Consider the following 23,915-nt stretch of genomic DNA (forward strand, 5'->3'; position numbering starts at 1 on the left):
TAACAGTCAAGGAAAATGCTACATATGAAAAATAGTTCTCATGGGATATTGGACAACTAGGGTAGGAGAAAATTTTTGGAGAAAGTGACCAGAAAAAGCCTCTTAGCTGCACATGGAGGCCCCAGTGATGAGGGCTCTTCTTCTAGCCCAGCTTCGGGACTTGTATTGTCAGCCCTACAAGCTTTACTTTGGAGTACATTTAATGGACTGCCAGTGAAAGCTAGAAATGGCAAGCTTATCTGGCCACATAAAGGACAAACTGTAATGTTGTAGCTCATGCATTGCTTTATGCAGCTTTGATCTAGCAGGAGAAGGAATGATCTATATAAATATGTAAATAAAGAAAACTCGCTCCTAACTCCCTCTAATCTCAACTCCTAAATTTTTAAATAGAAGTAAGTTTTGTGCCTTATTTCTGGTGCGCAGAGTCCTGAAAAATCTCAGAATTTTATGTCTTTTTATGTCTCCAGTGTAATTTTAAAACTGAGAGGGTGGCATTCATATTATTTGTGGTGTCTCTTCTCTTTCAAATCTGAGATCGTACACCTAGAAAGCAATCACTAGTGGAATGAAATCAGTTTGCAGAAGTAGTAGCCAATGTTGCCAAACTTTATAAAATTGCATGTGCCTGGGAAAAGGCTTTGGAAACAAGATGCAGAAATGGTACAAGTGGGATGACATCTTGCGATGGAGTAACCGTGACACAATACAGTTTCTTCATTCCATCACAGACTACGAGGCTGCAACAAGGGGATTTAAACTGAGAGCGGGGGGAGCAGCGTGCAAAAAAGCATTCAGGATTTCAGAGTACAGTTCCACTTGAAAGGCAATATGCTCCCACGCTTCACTTTTTTTTTTTTTTAAGTATGTTATGGGCTTTCAGTGACACCAAGTAATTTTTGACCACACGCTGTAATAAGCCGTAATAACAGTACAATTGTGGTAACACGATTGGCCGGGTACGCAGAGGGCCCACCACCCAAGCATGCAATGACGCAGCTCTGGCGTGACAGCCTTCGGGGATTAAGAGTGGAAGACGGGCAGGCCCCTTCTTCGTTGCGGGTGCAGCGACACGCTGCCGCGGTAAAAGAGGGCGCCGAGTCAGTGTTTCACCAGGAGGGGACATATTTATTACAAATCCCTTTTCCGGAAGGCTTTGGGCCATGTATAAGCAGGCACTTCGGCAGGCGGGAAGGCCCAGGCGGACCGGCTTTGCGCAGCTTGGTCTGCCCGACGGCTGGAGGACCCCGCGCCTCGCAGGGAGCGAGCTTCCATCTGGAGCCGCCTGCCGCCGCGGGGGCACTCCCGGGTTTGCTCCCTGATGTGTAACGCAGCCGGCAGGAGGCCCGGCAGGGCGGCGATGGGCCCAGGGGCTGTGGCGGCCTCCGCCCCCTCGGGCCTTAATTCTCCCTACTCGGTGCCTCCGGCGCCGCCGCCCGCTCCTCCACGCCGCAGGGGGCGCTGTGCGCTCCGTGCCGCCGGCGCCCGGGGAGGGGCGGGTCCGCGGCCCGCTCCGCTCTTCTCACGTGGCGCCGCCGCAAGCCCCTCCGCGACACGCGGTCAGGAAGTTGGGGGCTCCGCTCCTCCGCCGCCACGGCCCAGGCCACGCCCCCCCGCTGCCCGCTCTCGCCCAATCACCGCGCCCGCTTCCACACTCGCCGCTGCGACGCTGCCGGGCGGCCAGCTGCGTCTCCTGTCCCTTTAAGGAAGTGCCGGGGCTCCTGATTGGCTGCGGGGCCGAGCGGGGCGGGGCAAGACGAGGGGAGGGGCGGCTAAAGCGGAGCGCGAGCCCGGGCTGTCTGGCGGGTGCGCGCCTGCGCGTGGGCTGGGCCGGCGGCGGCGCGGGGGGGCTGCACCTGCGGGAGCCGCGGGGCGGGAGCGGCGGCGGGCGCGCGGAGATGCCGCGGCGGCCGGAGCGGCAGCGGTAGCCCCCGGGTGGCGGCAGCCCGTGCGCGAGGCGCGCTCGGGGCGGCAGGCATCCTCCCCTCCGTGCCCGCCCCCAGCGCCCTGAGCCTGCCCCCGGCGGCCGCGCCTCCACCCCGGGCTATCGCCACACCTGGGCCGCGCCCGCCAGCGCCGGCGGGATGGCACAGCCGGCGGCGGAGGCGGCGTGTGCCTGCGCCGCGGGAGACGACGGCGAAGAGGTGAACGGCAGGAAGGTGGCTCTCATCACCGGCATCACCGGCCAGGTAACGGGGGGGGCTCCCCTCCTTCCCGGGCTTTCCCCACGCGGGGGCCGCGTATCGCGGGGCTCCCGGCGGCGGGGGGGGTGGGGAGGGACCGGCCACGAGGCGCCCGTAGGCAGCCGTGACTGAGGCCGCGCGTGGGAGGTGGAGGGCTCGGCGTGGGGCCCCCCTCCCCGGGGGCGCATCCCGGCGGGGCGGGTGCGTTCCCGGCCCCCGAAGCACCCTGCAACGGGGCGGCTCTCCCCGTCCCCGGTGCCCGCTTCCCCCCAGGGCTGGTGCCGCCAGATCCGCGGCGTGCGGGAGCTCCCTCTGACAGCCCCCGGCCGGTTCGGCGGCCGGCGGGCCGCCCCGGGGGAAGAGGCTTCTCTGGCCTCACCCACGCGTGGCTGGGGCTTGTCTGCCCGGCGGTTTGCGGTGGTTTTTTCACTAGGTGTGTGTGAGGGGGGTGCATCGCTTCTATATCTCGGCTTTGGTCTGTCTTATGGTAACCTTTACTAGGAGTTCCTAAGAAATCAGCTAAACCTGCGCCGAGGTGTGACGTGAGCGTCCGTGAGAAAGGAGCCACACGGTACAAGGAGCCAATGTGGGGACTCTTCATCCTGATGGTCTGAAGTGGTGAAGGTAGCAGTGTGGTGGTACCAGTGCAGGAGTGAGGCAGCCTGCAGTCAGGTTTGATCTGAGCAGGCTTGTCTCTCAGAGGGGCTCTTTGTCACCTGTCTCTTTGACATACTGGGCAGCCATGCATTTACACTCAGTAACTGCTTTACACCCAGACCTGAATGGATGACAAAAGCATCTCCCCAGGCCGCTTGTTTTGTATTCATGTGCGTTCATTGCAGTCTCCAATTTTTTGGCTGTATTACTCATAGGGATAATGATGCTCTCAGAGGCCTGGTGCTTTGAGTGGAAGGTGCAGGAGAAAAGTGGCATGGAAAGAAAAATCACAGTTTCTCTTGGAGCAACTTCTGCACTGTGAAAAAAGATGTTCCGGTGGTGAGTTTTAACCTGGTGAGACCTGCAGGAGTGTTGATGTATGCAATTTGTAGCTTTTGCTGCTGCACTCCTAAAAGGCAGCTTAGATATTTTTTTGGATTGTTTGCCCACACAGAGGTCTGCATTGTTGTGTCTTTGTTAGCAAGTGGGTGATAAATGAAAGCTGTCCTGGACATACTTAGTCATATTTGAGGAACACCTTATTTGCAATGTAGATGTTGCCTGCTGCCTGGAAAAAACTGCTCTGCTTGCACGTTGCTTATCTCTTGGAACGTGCTGAATGACTTCTGCTCACAGAATGTATTTTCTATGATTGGTATAACCTGTTAAGTAGGTAATGTTGCATAGTAAGCATTAATACTCATCTTAGAATCCCAGTGGAACAGCTTTTTTCCTTTATGGCTTGCATTTAATCCGTGATGGCTTCATACATGGAAGAACTTCTTCCCGTTCAACTGTGACTTGTCCTGGTATGCTTGCAGATCTACTTGAGGTCCTGGTGTGGATTGCTTAGAAAGCCATGAGCACTGTGGAAAAGTACATGTCAAAACAAACATGTTGCTCTTTCCCTCTTGGACAATGGTAGTCAATGCTCTTTTTTTTGTTTGTAGTAGAAGAGCCACCTGACCTTTTGTGAGGGAGTAAATCCAGAGGCAATATAGTGTCATAGCAGCTTTCATCTGTTATCCAAGAAAACCTGCACCATGCTTTGAACATTCACCTGCTGTTTGTGGTTTACCTCATTATGTCTGTTCTTGTGTGTTCTTACAACACTTTTTGGTGTGTGCTCTTCTGCCTGCCAGTAGTGGGCTGAAGAAACCCCTCCAAGTGGCTGTCTGATGAGGTGATGTTACTGTGCCTGAGAAGAGGAAAAACTAATAATCTGTATATACTGACATTTTTGCTTGATGTTTATTTTTAGCAAGAGCACAGTCAGAGCTTTCCCAAGGACTACTTTGGTGCTGTGTGAATAGTCTTCCAGTTTGTTGACAGAAATACGTTTCTCTTCATAAAAGATAGTAAGTTAGAGGCCTGTAGCTACAACACCTTGATTCTTTCAGTACTGTGCTCTCTATGTTATTTTTCTCTATTTTCAAAGCAGCTCTTCCATCCTAATTTAAGCTTATCAGGCATATTATTTAGTATTGGAACGTGTGGAGAGCCAGAGATAGTAAAGGCCTGGGCTGCCTGAAAGTTAGCCAGGGAGGCTGGATGCTTTAGTGACAAGACTGTACCAATTCTTGGCTTAGCATGGAAGTTTTATGTTGAGGGTGGCCTCTTTTGGGGTCCTGCAGTCTTCCACCATTTTGAGATCTGCAGCTAGGAATCCTCATCCCTCTCTTAGATGAACTTTAAAGGAAGTCACTGTAGTACTTGTTCCTTGCCCCTCTTCCACTCCCTTTATTTTTACATAATAGCTTTTGTTTTATTTGGAGAGGCCTCACCCAGAAATGGGAGACCTGGTTTCTGTTTCTTACCTGAGAATAGGCAGACTTGCATGTCCCACCTCCTGGGAGAAAATCCTAGTGCCATCTGGTTTTAAACTTAATTACCATGTGTAAAATGTACAAATATGCTGAATTGGAAGCTAGAGCTCAGGCTTTGTCTTTCCCAGGTAGTTATGTTAATTACTGAGCTAAAGAGAATTGGTCTGTTTCACAGTCTTCCTTGGAACTGGTGCTCTTTCAAGGTGGGAGATAAAGGCTTGGATCCCTTCAGACTGAGGAAGGCACAGAACAGAATTGGATGGTAAACTCCCCTTATTTAAACTGGGCTCCTTCTGCTACAGCAAATCTCTTTTAAAAGCAAGTTGGCACAGTTGCATTGTATAAGGAACCTGCTTTTGTTTGCATGTGGCCAGTGTATGCTGAGAGTATTTGCTGAACTAAGGCCCTGTAGTGCCTGACTCCTGGAACAAGGGTAGGTGGGAGATAAGTATTGAGCTAACTGGGCTGTGACAATTTTAGGCAAATACAGAGTTGTGCTTTTGTCTTTAGAGTATTCTTGGGCCAAGCAAGGTGCTGCTTGAACTGTAGCAGCCCTTCCTGAGTTGAGATGATGCCACAGCAAGTGTGCTTAATCATAGTGTTGAAATCAGACAACTCATTTTATTTTTCAGAACTTCTGTATAGCGGTGAACATCTGGATTGTCCATCTTTTCCACTGACAAAAGATGGGATTTTGTTTCTGCTATGATGGAGAAAGAGTTGAGCTCAGGTAGGGCTATATTTTGACAATGGGGCAATTGACTGATGATGCAGCTTTTAACTGAAATATACCATGGAGATGTGGCACAGCTGTAACTTCTGATTTATGAACTTCTGATGGGATTCATAAGACTTTACAGGATGCCAGAAGAAGATGGGCTGTCTGCATAAGTTCTGTATCGTGAGTGACTGGAGGCTTGTGCTGTGTGCCAGCTTACTGCACCAGTTCACAAAACCAGTTCATGTGTCTTGCTTCTCTTCTAGCTACCAGATGTTGAAAGGACAGGTCTCTGCGAGGGTGAGTGTGTTACTGATAGGAAGGTGATTTTGTGACCTTTGGACAAATAACAGAAGGAGTATGCATGGTGAACCTGCAAAGGAAAACAAATTCCATAATTGCATTGTCAGGACTCAAATGGCATTCTGGCTGCAAGGGCTGGACCTTAGTCTCTATGAAATCAAAGCAGATAAATGAACCTCTAAAAATTCTGCATTTACCCATGGAGTTAGAGTGAAATCAGTATCATTCTACCACTTGCATTACTGATAAGAGACTCTAAGTATGCAGCCAGTGGTGTTGTATACGCCTTTTGCAGTATTGAGATTTCCCTTATCTCCTTTCTCACACCACAACAGTGGGATGAACCATGCTTCACTGTTTTGCTAAAATGAGTTCCACAGCAAGGCAACTGCTGTGGTTGGATGGATAAAACATTTCTGAAGTGTCATGTAGGTATTGGTCTGCTGGTAGGCTACTTGTGAGTAATACATAGCACTTTTCTTTATTTAAGGAAAAGTATTTCAAATGAAACAGGCCTGTTTGTGTGTATTAAAATGAAAATATTTTTTTACAAAACTAGAATTTGACTCTTATTGGAAGAGTGTTTTCACAATGCAAAATAGATGTGCTGGACTTCTCAAGCTTTGATACCTTGAAGAATTACTCTGTAAAAATGGGAGTTTTGAATCAAATACCAGTATAAATAACAAATTTAATTCTAGATATGCAGATATGTCTTGTCTCTAATTTGGGGAAGCTACTAAAGCAGTACTCTGACAGCATTGTTTTCTAGGCACTGTGACTAAATGTCTGTTAAAGTTGCATTTAAATATCTTTCCAGAAAGTCTGATTGCACTGCAATCAGTCTGATTGTCTTTCTGTATACTGATGCTTGTAAGAGTATTTAGATATTTGACTTCTTGGAGAAATACCAAGAAATACTCTGGCTGAGTCTAATGACAAAGTTATATGTTGATGTTTCTACTTTTCCCCCCCTCAGTCACTGGATTATGAGCAGTGAATAATGTCTATCTTGTCTGGTGCTGTCCTGCTTTACTTGAAGAGACAGTAAGGTAAGAGTTTGTAGACCAAGATCACTCAACAGGCACTTATAAAGCTAAGTTTTGAATGAAGCAATGCACTAACTCAAGTGTCAATACATGGCTAGAGGCTACTGCAAATTGTAAATGAAGAAAGCAGTTGTGTTTCTGCCTTGTGAGAGCTCTTACAGCATCGGTACTAACACCAGCTTCTGCTCCCTTGCCTGCAGTTCTGTCAAATTCAACTGCCATTTGGCAAAACTTAAGGTAGCAGCCTCAGAAGTTTCAACCAAACCCTAAGATAGTGTAAATACGACTGACAAGTGAGTGTGCATGCAGAAATGCAAGAACATTCTTTTTAATAGGTTGATGTAGGTAGAATGTGGGGTAAGCCTCTGTTTCTGGTATCAGAAGGTCAATCAGTTGCTTATGGCCTTTGCTATTCCTGTAATGCAACAAACCCCTATACATGTGTACTGCAAGTTTTATGCAGGTGTTACAGCTCATAGTTTGAGAAAGGCTAGCTCTATTGAGAGGCAGAAAAAAAGATACTGAGAAAGTAAGATTTGCTGTTGTGAATTGACGTTAAGTTTTGTGTTTTGGTTTTTTGGTTGTGTGTGTTTTTTTTTTTTTTCAAATCTGGCTGTTGAGAATGAAACCAAGCAAGACAGACTCTGTGGGGCAAACTACCAGTAATAAGAGAACATGACTCATGGCTTAGCATTTAAAAAAAAGTAATGCATAGCTGGTATGGAGTGTGACTATAAAACTCTTGATACTCTGTGGCTAAAAACTTTGTTTCTTGGAGAACAGTTGTAAAGGAAACAGTTAAACAACTTTTCTGAAAAGCTTCTTTTCTAAGTATCAGGTAGTGAGGTGGGAGTTTTTTGTCGCTGGGGAGTGTGTGTATACTTGAAAGGCAGATGCAGAGAAACATCATAGCCTGTTGTACCAGAGAGAAGACATTGGTTTGCCAGGTGAAGGGTAAAATCCAAAGGATTGGTTTTCTGCACAGAAATAGGATAGCTTTTGCTGAAACTGGCTACAGCTAAATATTAGCATTGCTGCATTTTCATTAAAACAAATATTGTCTTGGTTTCTGGCTAAAGCTAAATATTAGTATTGCTGCCTTTTCATTTAAACAAATACTGTTTTGGTTGAAACCAGGTATTCTATTTCAATTGCTGTCTCTGAGTAGCCAAGAGTTGTCTTGAGTGAGAATTTCAGATGTGTTGAACATCCTTATCTTAGTTTGAGGATGCAGAGATGTAGGAACGCCAATTTGGGCACAAACTGAAATACAAAAACTTCATTTAAACTTGAGAGGGTGTGTGTTGTTTGGGTTTTTTTGGGTTACTTTGTTTTAAATGGTGAGAGTGGTCAAGCACTGAAACAGACTGACCAGAAAAGTTGTGGCATGTCTGTCCCCGGAGGTATTCAAAACCAAACTGGATGTGGCCCTGAGCAACCTGTTCTGGTTGATCCTGGCTTAAGCAGGGATCTTGGACTGGGTGATTCACGGAGGTCCCTTCCAACATAAACTTGTATGATTCTGTGAGTCCTCCACAGTATCAGAAGTTGAACACCTGCAATTTGTGACAAGATGGCATAAGCAGCTTGTTGAAAACTCTGCAGCAAATGAATAGTGGCTGCGGCATGAAACCCAAGCTTGCCTAAAATATAATTCCAGGTCTTTCCCTTTACAGGATATAAATAAGAAGCGTTGCTATCAAGTTTCATCCAAAACTCTTGAGTAAAAAGGTGTATTATTGAAAAATAGTGTAACAAATACTGAAATAGGAGACTAGAATATTATCTGAAAACAGAGGTTTTATTTTTAGAAGGACGCCTGAATTTTGATTGTCTTGGCTCCCCCTTTGAAGGGAGGAGGGTTACCAGATAGTCTAATTCAGCTAATGCATTGACCTCTTACCAAAGGAATCTATAAGGACGTGGTCCAATGCTAAAGCTCTCTCGGCTGTCTTTCATACCCTACAACAATATGTGCAGACTGGCAGGCTTTTGTCTTCTCCAACAACTGGGAGTCCAGGACGTTGGCTATTCTCTGTGCCTGCCCAGAGGAGCCCAGCTGTATTCCATTGCCTTTCAGAATAGTAGAGTTGGTGGTGGTGTTTGAACATAAGTGAGCTAGAAGATAGTCGTGGTAAAAAGTATGGCTGATACAGGATTAGTTCATGTGTCTTGATGTATTAACTTCCCTTTTTTCTTTCCATCTTTGCACAGCTTTTCTCAATGTTTGTGACTGCCAGTGAAGTCTATTCTCTAGTTGCTTACTGGAGAGGGAAGTTCTGGTAGCCTGGCTCAGCTAGCAGGTATTAACTCAAGGACCAGTGCAGGCAATCTGATTCCTTCTGTTTGAACAGGATATGTACAGGATGTGGATTGAAAAACATTGTGAACAGCAAGTGAATTATAAGGTACTGTATACTGTGATGTGTACCTGTGACACAGGTGCTAAGATATGAAACAGATAGAAGCATGGCACCCAATTTCAGCTTGGGAAGCTGACTTCCTGCAAGCAACATTTCTCATGAAAGTTTCTGATGCTGTGGATGGCCATAGGGAGCTATTGCCACTGCTGCTCAGACCAACAAGGAGAGCAGAATATCCCATTGCCAGCAGCATGCTACTTGCTTAGTCTTGGGGTTTTTTTGTTTGTGGGTTTTAAATTTAATGAAGATTGGTGACTGCCAGTGTAGACAGAACCTGTATTTCTCTATCCTAAGTTTTTGAAGAGTTGAAACATCATCTGTTCTATGTACCTACAGCCAATCCAAACTGAAGAGAGAACTCCTGTGAAAACCTTTTTCCTGTGACTTCATCCTTTCCCACTAAGTTTTTGGTCTCTTCTCCTCTGATTCTCTTTCAGATCCTTTTGGCTGTTGAGCTTTCTGCACAAGGGAGTCAGTTTCTTAGAAAATAGATAGCTATGCAGAAGGACAAGGAAAACTGAGTGTTTAAACCTGCTGATGGCCTGCGTGAAGAACACATCAAAGGTTACCACTCTGATTCTTGTAATACAAGGAAGTTGAATAAAAGATTTTTCAGTGCAGTTGTGATACTGGTATTCATCCTGGTGGTGCTTCCTGTTGCCCACACCTTATTTCTCTGAGGAGTACTGAGGCTGAGTTTCTTTGCATTTACCTACGCTTTCATTTAGTCTGTGAGGCAGGAAGTACTTTCTCTTTCTTGACAATTTCTGGCTACTTTATCCCAGCTTCTTCAGACTTTTGGGTCTGGAGTAGAGTCCTGATTAAGTCTCTGTTCTTACAAACTTGTTGGCTCTGCTTCTCCTCCTACACTGTTGCAGCACAACTCAGTCTTATTTTGGAAAACATGGTTTGCTTGAAGCACTAGGTGAACAACGATACAAGAGCAAGTCAGCAGTGTGGTAGATGTCTAATTTCCTCTCTCACAGGTGTGTGTTCGTTCTTGGTCTAAATCTCTTCTTGCTACTTGGGTTGCTTTTTAGCCAAATGAGCAAAATAAAAGATTTTTCTTTATTTTTGTCACCTCCTGCTTCTTTCATATAAATTCACTGACTGTTTTTTCAGGATCTCAGCTAAGGAATTCCTTTGGGTCATATGTATATGAACTGAGGGGTTCAGTTATGTCCAAAATTTTCAATTAAGCAAAGCTATAGGAGGTGAGGTGAAAGAGCAGAATCCTCTCCAGTCTTCTCTATTACTGGAAGGTCCCTATAACTTGTTCCATTTCTAGGGTGTGCATAGACTTCACAATCTAAATCCATAATGAAGGTTTTGTAAAGCCTGCCAAACAAGTTGATGTAAACTAGCTTATCTGTTGTCACCTGTGCTTTTTACATGTCATTAAGCAATTGAACTTCCTCATGTGCAATGTAAATGTTACAACTATTTTTCTTTTCATTTATTCATAAATACACACAAAGTAGTATACCTAAGGCAGGCTTCCTTCTTCATGAGTATTTCTTGTTAAAGTCTGGTGGTTTTTTTTTTTTTAAATGGGAAGCATGAATTTTGCTTTAACTCAAAAATGTTATCTGAAAGTAACCAAATTAAGTCTAAGGACATGTCCATTGACTTTATGATCTGGTTCCAGTTAGTTCAGTGGTAAGTACCGTTGAAGAGTACTTGATACTGTACACTGAGACAACTCTATTGCATTGAATAATGGTACAGCTTGCATTGTGCAGTTAAATTGGTCAGTTAAAGTTGACAATATCACAACACCTTTGTAGTGATGCTTAGCTAAGTACAGTGATCCAACAGGTGTGTCAGCCACAAACATGTACTTGCCTTGGGTGTGGGATGCCACAGATCTTGCCTTTTTGCAGAGTTTCCAAGTAGAGAAACTAGTTTGTGCTGTATTTTCTGTGCCTGAACACCTTTGAAATAACAGGAAGAAAATAGGCTTGCTTTGGAAAAATCTGAGTAACTATTAAACATGGTAAGATACAGTCAAATTTTATAAAAGGTTTCTGCAGGGCTTTGCTTTAGCTGTCATTTGACCCATTTATTGCTGCTTGGAAGTTCTTCTCAAAGGACAATTCTTACAGCCTGTGGTGAAGTCTAATGCAGAAAGAAAAAAAAATTGCCATGTTAAATGTCTAGTTGAGTGCTTTTGCTGTAATGAGGAGATATGTTGTCTCTGCTGCATATCTGACACCTGCCTAGCTATTGAATATGTGCCTCTTGACTTTTTTCCACTTCCAGGTTCCTGAGGAGATGTTCTTTGAATGTCTTGCGTGTCACATACAAATCTCTAAAGCTCCACCTTCCAGGATAGTGCTGAAGTATGTGGTAATAGATATGCTGTCAGGTCTACTGTAACTGTTCTTGTGTATTCATAGGCACTTTGAAGTAGCATGTCACCATACTGCAATGGAAGCCTTAAACCACCCAAACTGTGCCACCCAAAAAAATCAGAAAACACATAGCAACTTGAAAAGAGTAGACAATTCTCTTATTTGTATCCTACAACATCTGAACCCATGCCAGAAGTAGCTTGAACATATTTACCATCTTATGAATGGAAATAAGCCTTTCCCAAGGCATGTAGAATGCTATATATGGCTAGAAGGGAATAAAACCTGAAGTCAGGCAGGGAATATTCCTGACTGCTCCTATAGATACCCTGGTTCTGATTTTTATGCTTCTAGTTTGATATGCTGTAGTCCCTTCTGACTGCTATTGTAGTCCCTTCTGACTGCTATCGTAGTCCCTACCTGTGTACTTCTGTGGCTGCTATTCTGGAAATGGGAAACAACATCTGACAGTTTAGTCTGCTACTTGTCAAATTGCAGGCATGCTGTCATGGGGTGTGGTTATTTTGTTTGCTTTTTTCCTAACATTTGGTTCATGCATGCAGGATCTCTTTAGATGCATTAATAATGGCTGGCTTCATCAGTGATACTGGTGGTGATCCATAGTTTCCTCTTGATTGCGATTTCTTTTAGAAAGATAAGGAACAGCCACTTTATCTTTGGCTGCTGGTTGGTGTCCTTGCCTCCTTAAGCACTGATATTGCTCTCTAAAAGCATAATCATTACTGTGGAGCAGGTTTGTTTTTGAAATGCTGAAATTTCTGGCTATACTTTCTGCATTTCATACCACTAAATAATTGTGGTTTTGATGTCAGTGTAACTTTTCCTATGATCACACAGTAGTAGTCTGTCAACATATTCCTGCTGAAATTTAGTGTGCTGCTTGCTTCTGAAATTAAAATACTATTAAAATCCCGCAAGATGTACAGTATAAAAGGGATGCAGAGCTCTTCAGACCTGCATGCAGGATGTTATATTCTTCTATCTTTTAGGTGGTTTTGTGAGGTATCTGTGTTCCATGGGAATGCTTAAGAAGACACAGCCCAGAAGCTTCTGTGCTGGTGCTGATTTGGCTGTTACTGGTCAAGTGTTGCTCTGCTGAAGCCCAAACCTGGTCTGTACCAGCAGAACTTCGCAGCCTCTTTGCTTACAAGTTGCTGCGTTTTTTTCCCCTCAATGTCTGCAGTGATGCTGGAAGCCGTTTCAGAATCTGGCTGGCCTTTGAACAGCAGCAGGGCCTCTGTGGTTGTAGGTCTGCAGGCTCAGTAGCATACATCGTTTTATTTCTGAAGGTGAATTAAATTGGAGAATTACTCTTGAAGATGTGAAGGCAAGGAAATCATAAAGACTGAGTTAAACTTCAGTTTAGGCTCTTGCCAGCCCGTTTTAGGGAAATAGTCATACTCACAGCTGATCTGAGACTGAAAACTTAAAACTGTGTGGTTTTGCTTTGTGTGTTTGATTTCTTAAAATTCTGAAGGTCACCTGATATGCATTAAATGTTCCTATGCTCTTATTGCAGCCCTTATAGTTGAATATATAGTGCAACTGTTTCAGTCCTTTTCCTGCATTTTAAAATGAGAAGAGGATTTTTTTTGCTAATTTGGGAGTTCTTCATTATTCAAGAATGAAATAGGAATCTTAATACTGGCTGTGTCTCCAAAATGACACTTGCTGCATTTCTGTTGGTAATACCTTTGTACTTTCGTACTCTTGCAGTTATGCTGGATCACTATTTAGTCATGTTATAAAAAACACCTTTGTGGAAATGCATTATTATGCTGCGATTTTTGATTTGTGAAATGTAGGTATAATTTCAAATCATTACATCGCCTGTTGCTTTTCTTGTTTAAACAGCATGAGAGATCAGACTTTCTTAAAATTGGAAAGTAACTCAGATGGGGAAATACTAACTGCTAATTCCTTTACAGTGCAGTTCAGCTCTGTCAGACATGAACTCTGTCAGTTTTAACCATATCTCAGGATCTCGCATCTATCTGTTGTCTTGATCGATTAAAGGGAAGCGTAACACAGACTTGGCACATTGGAAACAAACAGAACCTTAAGACTACTGAATTTCCCTAAGCAATAACGCTATAGTTTTGATTTTGATAAATTGAATGAACTGTAAAATGATGGTTTAAGTTACTTTTAGTGAATATGAAGGTGTGTAAAGCAGGAAATGAGTGCACACATGCATTTGAAATATACAACTTCCCTATCAGTTAATGTTGTAACTAGTACTTGCAGTGGTAGACATACAGCTTACTCTTGACACTGGTTAAGTAGGTTGAGTTTCTCTCGGAATTACTTGGTGTGACTTCAAAATGTGATGGTGAACTTTCACTAATTAATTGAAGCCATTTCATTTCCTTTGTAAAAGCCCATGTTACTGGTGATGGATTCTGTCATCTCAGGTGCGAACCTTTTTGCTTGACTGTTTCTACACCTGAGCAAGCTGTCTAGGCAGTTGTTCTGGTGAGAACCCTCTATCTGATTGAGAGCCCAGGCTTATTTGAGCAAATGCAGGTGCCTGCCTTAGGATAAGATGACTGGCGCTGTGAATTGTATTGGCTATATGCATATCTGCTCCACTGACTGTGAAGAGTGCTTAGGGTGGCTGCCTGATGGGGCTTATGCTTGTGTTGTCCTGAGTTAGCACCTCATCTTGCAATGAAGAAGCACTTATTTTACCTGAAGCACTCTATAGGATAAGGAAAGGTGACAAAATTTAATTACCTGTGTCATTTCTTGTAGTAAGAAGAGCATATTGTGCAGTAAATGCGTGTATATGCAATTAAAGAAATGGGGACTGAGTGCTTTTACAGGTACTGCTCCTGTGAGACTGCTGTTTTGGAGCTGATCTGAAGAGGAATGGTACTCCCAAATCACTACCTGCCTCCTGAGCACCCTCTGCACCCTACTGCAGCTCCATTGTCGCTGCTGTCTTCTCCATCCCTGACCCTCTAGGCTTTCTGTTTGAGGGACTGACCAGCATGTTTGGTTTCCACCTTGCTTGGCCTTGGTGTGCCTTACATTGCGCTCTCACGTGTATACTGTGACTTTGATGTTAAACCATACTTCCAGCCAAAAATGTAATGGCTTTGCTTCCAAAACTCTCTGGAGAGTTCAGGTATTTTTGTCTTCTGGTTCACTGAGACTGTGGCATTTCAGTGTAAGCTAACAACTGTCCATGTTCCCCTTGTAAAACCTCCCTATAATTACTTACAGATGTTGGCACCTACTGTATGGCCTGTGTGTGTTGAAGGACAGGATGGGGCCAGTTTATATCCCTGGATGGTAGGAAAAGGGAGAGGGTGGCCAAAAGTCCATTAAAGAGAGATTCTTTTGAAGGAAGTACGAGCCCACATTCCTAATGAAGGTCTGAAATCTTGTGAGCAATTCAATATGCTGAGTGAAATAATGTTGCCAGTTTGATCCTGACCAGTTCTTGACTTTCAGTGGGGGTGGTTTTAATGATTTTTTAATTGCTTTCCCTAAGAAATAATTTGAACTTAGGGGAATGACATTGGCTAGTTATCAACTCAAATTTAAAAAAAAAAAATCCAAACAAACTTTCAATAAGGCTTAAAAGATTGCTCTTAACAGTCCAGATAGGGGGTTTTCCCTTTAGATTAACATTTTGTGTGTGTGTGTTCAGCTTTCCCTCTAGCATGTTTGGGACTGAGGGAAAGATGGAGGAAGGAAGGCTTTATAAATCTACAGAATTTGTCAGGTGTGTTGCCTTCAAACCTTTCTAGTTCCACATGTTCCTCTGATTATCTTACCGAGGAGGCTTCATTTAAATGTGGGATAAGGGGAAAAGATGTAGGAAAGGCCAGGAGGAAAAATATTCTTGGTTCTATCTTTATGGTAGGACTATACTGCCTTTGGCATTATGTATGTGGAAGAAACATAGCTCTTTTTATATATTAGTGTGTGGGGGAATCAGATTATTAAAATTCACTAATTAAATTATCTTACTAAATATAACAACTAAGAGACATTACAGCTTTTCCACAGTGAGGCAGTCAAGGGTGCTACCCTTCTAAGCTAGTCTGTAATGTTTGTCATAATTAAACTTGATAGCTAAATAGAATAAAATCCAGAATCACTGCAGTATGCCTGATGCATCAAAACACACTGGCAAGAATTTCTTCTGGATTCTGGTCGCATTCTGTTTGTGGTTTGACTCTGTTTTGTATTTAAAGGATAATGTTCTTTTGTTGCAGGGCCTCTTCAGTAGTATATCCTTAACACGTTTTATTGAAATGCCGCATTTTTCATGTTTGGGACAGACATGGGTCCCGTGTCAGCATAAGTGAAGGATTTAATTTTGTGCATGCACAAGGCTAATCACTCACTGCTTATTATTCGGTTACAGATTTCCTTGCTTGAAGAATTTCAAATGGTGCATTTTCAAACATATAAATCTGTTAATGCCGTTCTGTGTTTAAGCAAATGGTGGCCAAGTTACAAAGATCTATAGCTGTGAACTGTGTATTAAGACACAGTTTCTTTGGTATACCTCTAATTCTTGAAGAACATATGCCAAAATAGAAAATCGCACGCTCTTATTTCTCAGTTTCTTCTGCTTTACCAAGTTTCTGTCTTGCAGCATTTACCAAACTGTCTTTTGAGGTGTAGTCCTATTTGGCAATCATCATGTCCAAAACCGACTTGCAAATTCTGGATATTAACTATTTGGAGATTATGTATTAAAATATAGTTGACTCTTGCGTTTTACCCAGTGAAAACAGAAACCAGGCTCCCTATGGATACAGGTGCAATATGCTTGCTTCTGCTAAAGGCCGTTTTTACAGCTGGGTGTTAAAGTCATGAAAATCAAACTGCTGACACAGCCTTAATCACAGTGCCACAAGTAGCACTTCTTTGTTTTTGTACCAACAGTTTCATTGGTACTATTAATAGCTGGCTCCTTACAGGTGTTCATGCATAATAACTCTTATAAGACAACACTTGGTAAGTTTTCAAATGAATCACATTAATTCCAGGATTAATTTTTGCAGAGAGACCTTCTGACTCTTTTTCCTTTTGAGGTTTTTGGTCATAAAAATCCATATGTTGAAAATGTTCATTACTTTTAATTCTTCAAGTGCAGCGTTGTGTTAGGGGGAAAAGCAGAAAGAAACTGGCTTGCCTGTGATAGTGGGCAGCCTCACTCCATCTGATGTTTCCGTTGTTTACTGGGAAAAAATACTGACCTCTCTGTTTTACTGGTCTGCCATTGCTGCTTGGCTGGTAGGACAGCATAGGAGGTTGTAGCTGCAGCGTTCCCCTCTTTGAGGGAATACCAGGTGTAGCAAAACCGTGAAGAAAAGCCTGTATGCTTCTATTTCAGACACTGGCAAGCAAAACTGAATACAGTAGTAAAGGCTTTCCTCAGCTGTTGCTGAGTGTATATGTGGATGTCTCATGCTTTTAGCAGAGCAGATGATGGAAGGCAGAGCTCCCCTTGCAGGGCTTTCTGTTGTTCCCCCTTGGGTCTGGTGTACATGGTGGGGTTAGGAGGACAAAGGAGTGACTGTGTACAGAACATGAATCTGGAACAGCTTAGGTGGCTACAGTCACTCCTCAGACAGCTTGGAGAAACACCTTCTATGGCGTGAACTGTAAAACTTGTTGTTCCCTCGTACTGTTATTGAGCCCCATTTTAAAGCAGCTGAGGACTGGCGCATTGCCTCTACCAGGTAGTGCCGGTTAATGCAATAATACACCAGGACATAATTATCTCAACCTCTGGAGAAATTGAACTGAGAGTAACTTGTTTCAGAAGTGAGCAATTTTCTGTGTGTGGCTCCTGGCATCTATAAAGCAAACAAGTCTTTGTTCAGCTCCAGTTATAACCTCTTTGGGACTGCTGTTGAAACATGGCTAGCAGGCATGGTATGGCACCAATATACTTCTGTTTCTCCCTGGTCTGTACCTGAGCTTGTTGACATCTGAAAAATGCATGTGAGGTTTATTTGCAAATGATAATGCTTCAATATGGATTTCAAAGATGTATCGATACTGTAGCATGCATGTGTATATAGTTTCACCTTTAAACAGTTTAGGTAATGAGATATTTGATATGGGTTTAGCTGAAAGTTGTTATTAGGCTTTTAAGAGATTTTGTAGGGGGAATGGCTTAATTAGCATGGAGACCAGCCTGGCAGAACTCACACTCCTAACATTGCTATCTTTGTTAATACATTTAGCCACACTTAGTTCGTTAATTACATGGAAAAAGGCTGACTAATCCAGTGGAAATGTTGGGGAGGTGGGAGAGTGAGGAGGAGAAATCGCAAAGGTAAATTTCTGGTTCTGCTGCCTCCTGGTTCAAGTTGTTCCAATGGCTCTATCAGCATTGCTGCTGTCAAGCCCAGCCAAATCAAAATCCTCAGCTGATGAGAGACAGGATGCAAGAGTGTGTGTAGGGCAGGGAATGGAAGATTGTTTGTGTTTAATGCTGGAGATTGTTATTAAATTAAGAGCTAGGAAAAGATGAGGAGTCCTAAAATTTGCTCCAGCTGAAAACCTTCTTTCAGGGCTTTTTTGGTTGGTCTACAGCTGTGGTTGACCTTGGTTGGCCACACAGGTACTAGTGCTGGGAAAATGGCAAGAATATATAGCTGGCAGTGGGAATGGAGGATGAAAGTAGGATGACCCCCTTTCAGTGGAAGCATGCAAGAGCGAAACTGCATGCTGTTCATGAACAGAATAAGTGTTTTTTCAAGGAAGTTTGCTTATGGGTTTAAATAAATTAATTGCTTTGTCTAGGCATTGCAGTGTGTTGTGAATAAACTTGATGCTCCTGAGGTAATGGTTAATGGTGAAAGATGACAAGCTGCCTGAAGGTAAATATTGTTGCTATGCATCATCAGTCCTGTATCGGTGGTTATTAAATCAAGTTCTGACCTGATTTCTTGGTTGCTTTGTTACCATGATTTGGTCATCATTCTCAGTACCTCAGCTGTACTTTGATTTTCTTAGGCTTCCACTTTTAAACTTTCCTGTGAATTCCTCATGACAAGGTATGAACATTGGTGGCTGAACTTAGTAAGTAATGAGACTTGATATAGAGAGAAGGTGCTTTGGGTCTCTTCCTTAAACACTTTTAAGGAGTGCTGCTGTTCTGGACACCTGCAAGAGGAACTTGTTAGGTGCCCAGGCTTCTTGTGAGTGGAGTTTGAAGAGGAGTAAGTCAGCTTTGTACTTCTTCCTTCCAACTGATGTCAACTGCAGTGAAGCACGAGATGGGCGTGGAAACTTTTGTCAAGTTTCTGCCCCATCTTTGTGATGGGAAAAGAAACTTTGTGTGTGTGGTGATATGAGCAAGAGGAGAAATTGTTGCTGAGGAGGGGGAGGGCAAAATGGTTTGGGGATAAGAAAAAAGTCCAAGTCCAAAATCTGAAAGCAGGGCACTGTTTAGAGCAGGACTGGGGCACTGTTTCCTGACCCTGGCAGGCTTATGACCCAGAAGTCCCATAATGGCTGTTCTCCTTTTGTAGAACTTTATTTCATGTTGGTGTGAAGACTGGCTGAGTACCCTCCATTTCTGTATCCTGTTTTTTCTCTGCAGCATGGCCCAGCACAGATACTTAATGGAGATCCTACTCTTGTTCTCTGACAGACTGATGATGCAGTAGTGGTGCGCTCTCCCTCGTCCCCAGTTGCGTGCGGGGCTATGCAGCGGTGGCACATAAAGCTCTCCACCTAGAGGGAGGAGACAGAAAGGCTGCCTGCAGCCACCGGAGCAAGGCTGGCTGGGCTGCCTTGGCTTGGACGATCAGCACTTTGCACGAAGGAGAGGTTGATGGTGAAGGTTTGGTTTTTTTAATAAGGGGGCAAATCAAGTAACTGATAACGTCCTTGGTTATTATTTTATTTCCAATAAAACCCCTAGAATCTCCTCCTCAATAAAAGAGGATACAATATATACAAACTTGACCGTAACAGTCCTCATGTTTTTCAGGCCTCTGGATGCTTTGAAAGAAATCACTTGCTTACAGCTACTGTCTTTGCTTTGTCCATGCCTTGGTTTGAAAGCAGGCTTTTAAAGAGCAGCTGCACACCTTGCTCTGGCTGAAGATGATACTTTAAGTGTGTTTCCCAACACACTCTGAACGCATGACTGTGCTTGCAGAACAGACCTGGTCGTGCCTAAACCTGAACTTTTTATCACAAGTGAAAGGATGCATTTGTAAGCAGCAAGAAATTGTGTCCCTCCAGTATATTAGGTTTCTCCACCTTTTCCTTGGATCTCTTCTCCCATTGGGTCTTTTCTGTTTTGGGCTTTACTTTTTATATGACAATTAGCTGCCCACCTCCTGTGCTGTTGGGTTTTGGTTATTACGAAAACTGCTGCCAGAATCAGTGTCATCGAGCAGCTGTAGCTGCCACCATTTCCCCCCTCCCTTTCTGAGCTTTCAGAGAAACTAATGGCTAACTTTAGAGCTGATGTCAGCCCCTCAACTTCCCAATTTGAGTGGGAAGGGAGAAGAACTCCTCAATGAGCAGTCTTCTCTCCAGATATGGAGTTATGAAGTATGCATCTTTCTAAACAGAGTTTCATTGTGTCACAGCTGGCATGCTATGCAGTGATGTAGCGCCAGGTGACGAGCAAAGTAATTCATGATATTTCTCTGTCCTACTCTGGGACTTGAAGTTGCCAGTTTATTCCCAGACTTGAGTTTTTCACATGCTTGAAAAAAAGCCACAAAGTTAGCCAACAACAATTTTGTTCTTTTCTATTAACAATTTAGTGTTGTCCAGATGTGCAGAGATTTACATAACTCAATGCATGAGGAGCTGGGGAACTGTTGCATCCAAGGGTAGTTTCAGGAGGTGATAAGGTTTCTGTTTAAGCAGAAAATTGTTCTTATCTTCTTGAAAGAATATTTCAAGTCATTCGCTGAATGTTACCTTCTGAAAATTTTATATACATCTTTTTCATGTGGATACAAAATTGGTTGTTGAAGAAGGTATGTATTGCTTTGGCATAGTGGCAGCCTTTTTTAAAAATCTTGGACCCTGATGAAGAGTAGAAGTATGTGTTTCTGGTTTTTGGCAAAAAGTATATTCTCTTTGGTTCTTGTGGAAAATACATGTTATAAAGATTCTAGCTATGTTGTCTTGACAAAGAGAAAACTTAGGTTCATTCCTTTTTTTCTTTTTTTAGAGAAGGAAATTAACTTTAATGCGAGTATGATGAAATCCTCATGTTCTTACATATGCCTGGGGTATTTTCAGTTTTCTTATGTGTTCAGTTTCTTCAAGTTTTGCAGCACCGGCATGTGGACTTTCAGATTCCTCATGAACTGAGCTATTTTTCTGTTCCAGCCTCAGTGAGAAGACTTTGCTTACAGATAACTATCTGCAAGAGTGCCAATCGAGGAGAGGGGAAAAAAATGTAGTGGTACTTTATAATATGGCAAATTTGGAGGGAACTGCTGGAGCTTATGTGATATTTGTTAAGAGTTACTGCTTGAAGTTAGCTATTGCTATTGTGTATGGTATTTGTTTCTTAGTTTTTCACTAAATCAGCTTGAATTGCTGATGTCTGAATTCTTTTGAATTAAGGATTCTTCAGGGAAGAAAGCTGCAAGTGAGTTAACACAGGTTATATTTGCCGACACAATGTAGTGTGCAGATGCAGAGTATCGGGGAATCATCTGTATGGTTCTGCTACCCTGATGGGTGAGTTTGTTAACACTGTTTCCTAGATTTGCAGAAACTTCCTGTTGTAAGACTGTCCTGTTTTGCTGCCTTCATGTCTTTTGCCAGGCTTTTACAGTTGATCCTAAAATCTCCTACGTTGGCTGTCTGTTTCATAACATTTCGATCCAAATGAGCCAACTATAAGAGAAACAAAAGTGTGAGGAAAGAAAAGGATGTTTTACACTGCTGTATAATCTTTGTACCACTTTGGGATGGGGTGAGTGGTTTGGAGCATGGTCTCAAGATCTTTTTTGGGACAAGGGGTTTTGTCTGATGGGGCTATATTCATAAACTCTTGAAAAAGTCTGTTCTTGGAGTCAGGTAGGGACTTTGTGGTGTTGCCTGTCTGATTTCTCAGAAGGCTTTCTCCATGCTGACCGTGTTCCAGTCCTTACAGCTTTTTATTCTGCCAGACTCGGCATCCCTGTGGGCCTGTGAAGTATTTTCCATACTATCATACTTGAGGCTTAACAGGACTCCTCTTCCTCGGTGAGCTAGGATGAGATTGGGAAACAGGACTGAAATCTGAGAGCATCTCTTTTGGTTTTGGTGTTCTAGGTAGTTTGGACCATAAGGCAGAACTATGCTGTAATTTAAATGAGGGCTGTTAGAAGTGGATCAGCATCATGTAGAAGAGGAGAAATGGGGACTGGAAGCTTTGAAATAAAGGTGAGGTAGAAGTCATCTGCTGAAGTGGATGATTAAAACCCCACTGAGGATCTAGCTGAACAAGAGACTGGGCAAGAAGGTTGGTGCTGGATGTTGGCTAAGTGGAGGGGGGTGGTCAGGGAGAGAGGGCAGAGGATAGCTGTGGTGAGGGGCAGTACAGCTGAGTTTGGTTGAGCGGTGAAACTGGAGCAAGAATTCAGGACCCTTTTTGTGGTGCTAGTGAAATCTTTGAAGTACGTGGGGGAGCAAAAGGCAGCCCTTGCCCAGACATTTGGCTTCTGCTGCAGGCATGATGTGAGAGAAGAGAATTTGCCTGTAGAGAGAAATCCGATCAACAAACCGACCTAAGGCAAGGTGAGGAAAAGGTTTTCACTGGATTGTTGAGCTGATCTGACTTGCCTTGTAGCCACATGCCGCCTTGTATGGGATGGAAAGGGAGAGTGGAGAGCAGCCCTTCTCTGTGGTGAAAGCATGGCTCCACACTGAGGTTTTTGAACCTCACTCATCAGAAGTTAGTGGCTTCCTCATGGGCTTTTCAAAGATGTTTGGTACATGAGGGACAAGGTTCCTTTAGCTGTTGCTTTGGCATGTTCAGAACATCTCCAAGTTGACGGCCCCAAAGATCTTGCCTTAATGCCCTTGGAAAATGAGGAATGCATCATTAGTGACCATATCTGTCTCACACATGATTTGCACAGTCTAGGAATTTGGTGGCAGCGATGAGGACTATTTGTTGGAGAAGGGTACCTTTCTGCATTTCACACTCAGGTCTTCCGTAGCTACCACTTTCTTTCAAAGCTTACACTTTTTGTAAGGAAAAACAGTTAAGCAAAATTCCAACCATTTTTTTTTTTATTCAACACTTGCTTTTAAAGCAGCTTGTCCTTAAGCACAAGTCTTCTTTCTACAAAACTTATGTAGAAGTAATTATAGAATTGTAGAATGGTTTGGGTTGGAAGGGACCTTAAAGATCATCTAGTTCCAACCCCCCTGTCATGGGCAGAGACACCTTTCACTAGACCAGGTTGCTCAAAGCCTCATCCAGCCTGGCCTTGAACACTTCCAGAGAGGGGGCATCCACAATTCTGGGCAACCTGTTCCAGTGTCTCACCACTCACAGTGAAGGATTTCTTCCTAATATCTAATCTAAATCTACCCTCTTTCAGTTTAAAACCATTATCCCTTGTCCTATCACTATGCTCCCTGATAGAGTCCCTCCCCATCTTTCCTGTAGGCCCCCTTTAAGTACCAGAAGGTTGCTATAAGGTTTCCCCAGAGCCTTCTCTAGTCTAAACAACCCCAACTCTCTCAGCCTGTCCTCACAGGGGAGGTGCTCCAGCCCCCTGGTCATCTTTGTGGCCCTCTTCTGGACCTGCTCAAGCTTGTCCATGGGTTTTTATTCATCCTTTTTGAGTGCTTTTACAGTATGCCAAGATAAATCTGTTGCCCCATGGATAATGCTGCTAGAGATGATCCTTTTATTCAATTTAAAAGTCTGTTTTGCTGCTGCTTGTGACCTGAAGTGTCATAGCATGAGGTGTCATTATGGCTGTGCTGCCCGACTTGCCTCATCAACAGCCATCTTGTTCTTAGGAACTGGGGTAATGCTTAACTTAAATAGCAACTTTAAGTACTGGGTTGTATGGAATATATGGAATACAGAAGGATTCCAGGCATGTTTTCCCACGCTGCTCTGGCAAGGTTTCCTAGTTTTTACTTGAGTGTGTCCTGTAGTCCAGATTCCTCATGGAAAAATACATTCAATTCTAAGAACTGTGCTGATGCTACTGATATGCAGCAATGCACAAGAAGTGATTGTGTGATTACCAGTCTTTTTCATAACCTTAGCTTCATTGCAGGCAACCTTCTTCATGGAATTAGAGTCAAATTCTTGACCATAGAGAAATGCTGGCACCCTTACTGTTCTGGAAACTGATAGAGGTACAAATATAACTGTATTTTCTTCCTTTTTCTGCTTGCGAAGAAGATGAA

General features: G+C 43.4%; 1 protein-coding gene across 2 annotated transcripts in view; it reads left to right on the forward strand.

The window, feature by feature from the left end:
* The first annotated feature begins 1,845 nt into the window (after window positions 1–1,845).
* GMDS (GDP-mannose 4,6-dehydratase) overlaps window positions 1,846–23,915 on the forward strand; it is a 431,344-nt gene continuing 409,274 nt past the window's right edge. For both annotated transcript variants that reach the window (XM_087762225.1, XM_087762234.1), the window contains exon 1: window positions 1,846–2,189. In XM_087762225.1, coding sequence (XP_087618351.1) covers window positions 2,085–2,189 — 105 coding nt within the window. In that variant the 5' untranslated portion in view covers window positions 1,846–2,084. The remainder of the gene's footprint in view (window positions 2,190–23,915) is intronic.

Source organism: Nipponia nippon, unplaced genomic scaffold, assembly GCF_047370975.1.
Source record: "Nipponia nippon isolate SJK-2023a ecotype South Korea unplaced genomic scaffold, ASM4737097v1 scaffold_1, whole genome shotgun sequence".
NCBI lineage: Eukaryota > Metazoa > Chordata > Aves > Pelecaniformes > Threskiornithidae > Nipponia > Nipponia nippon.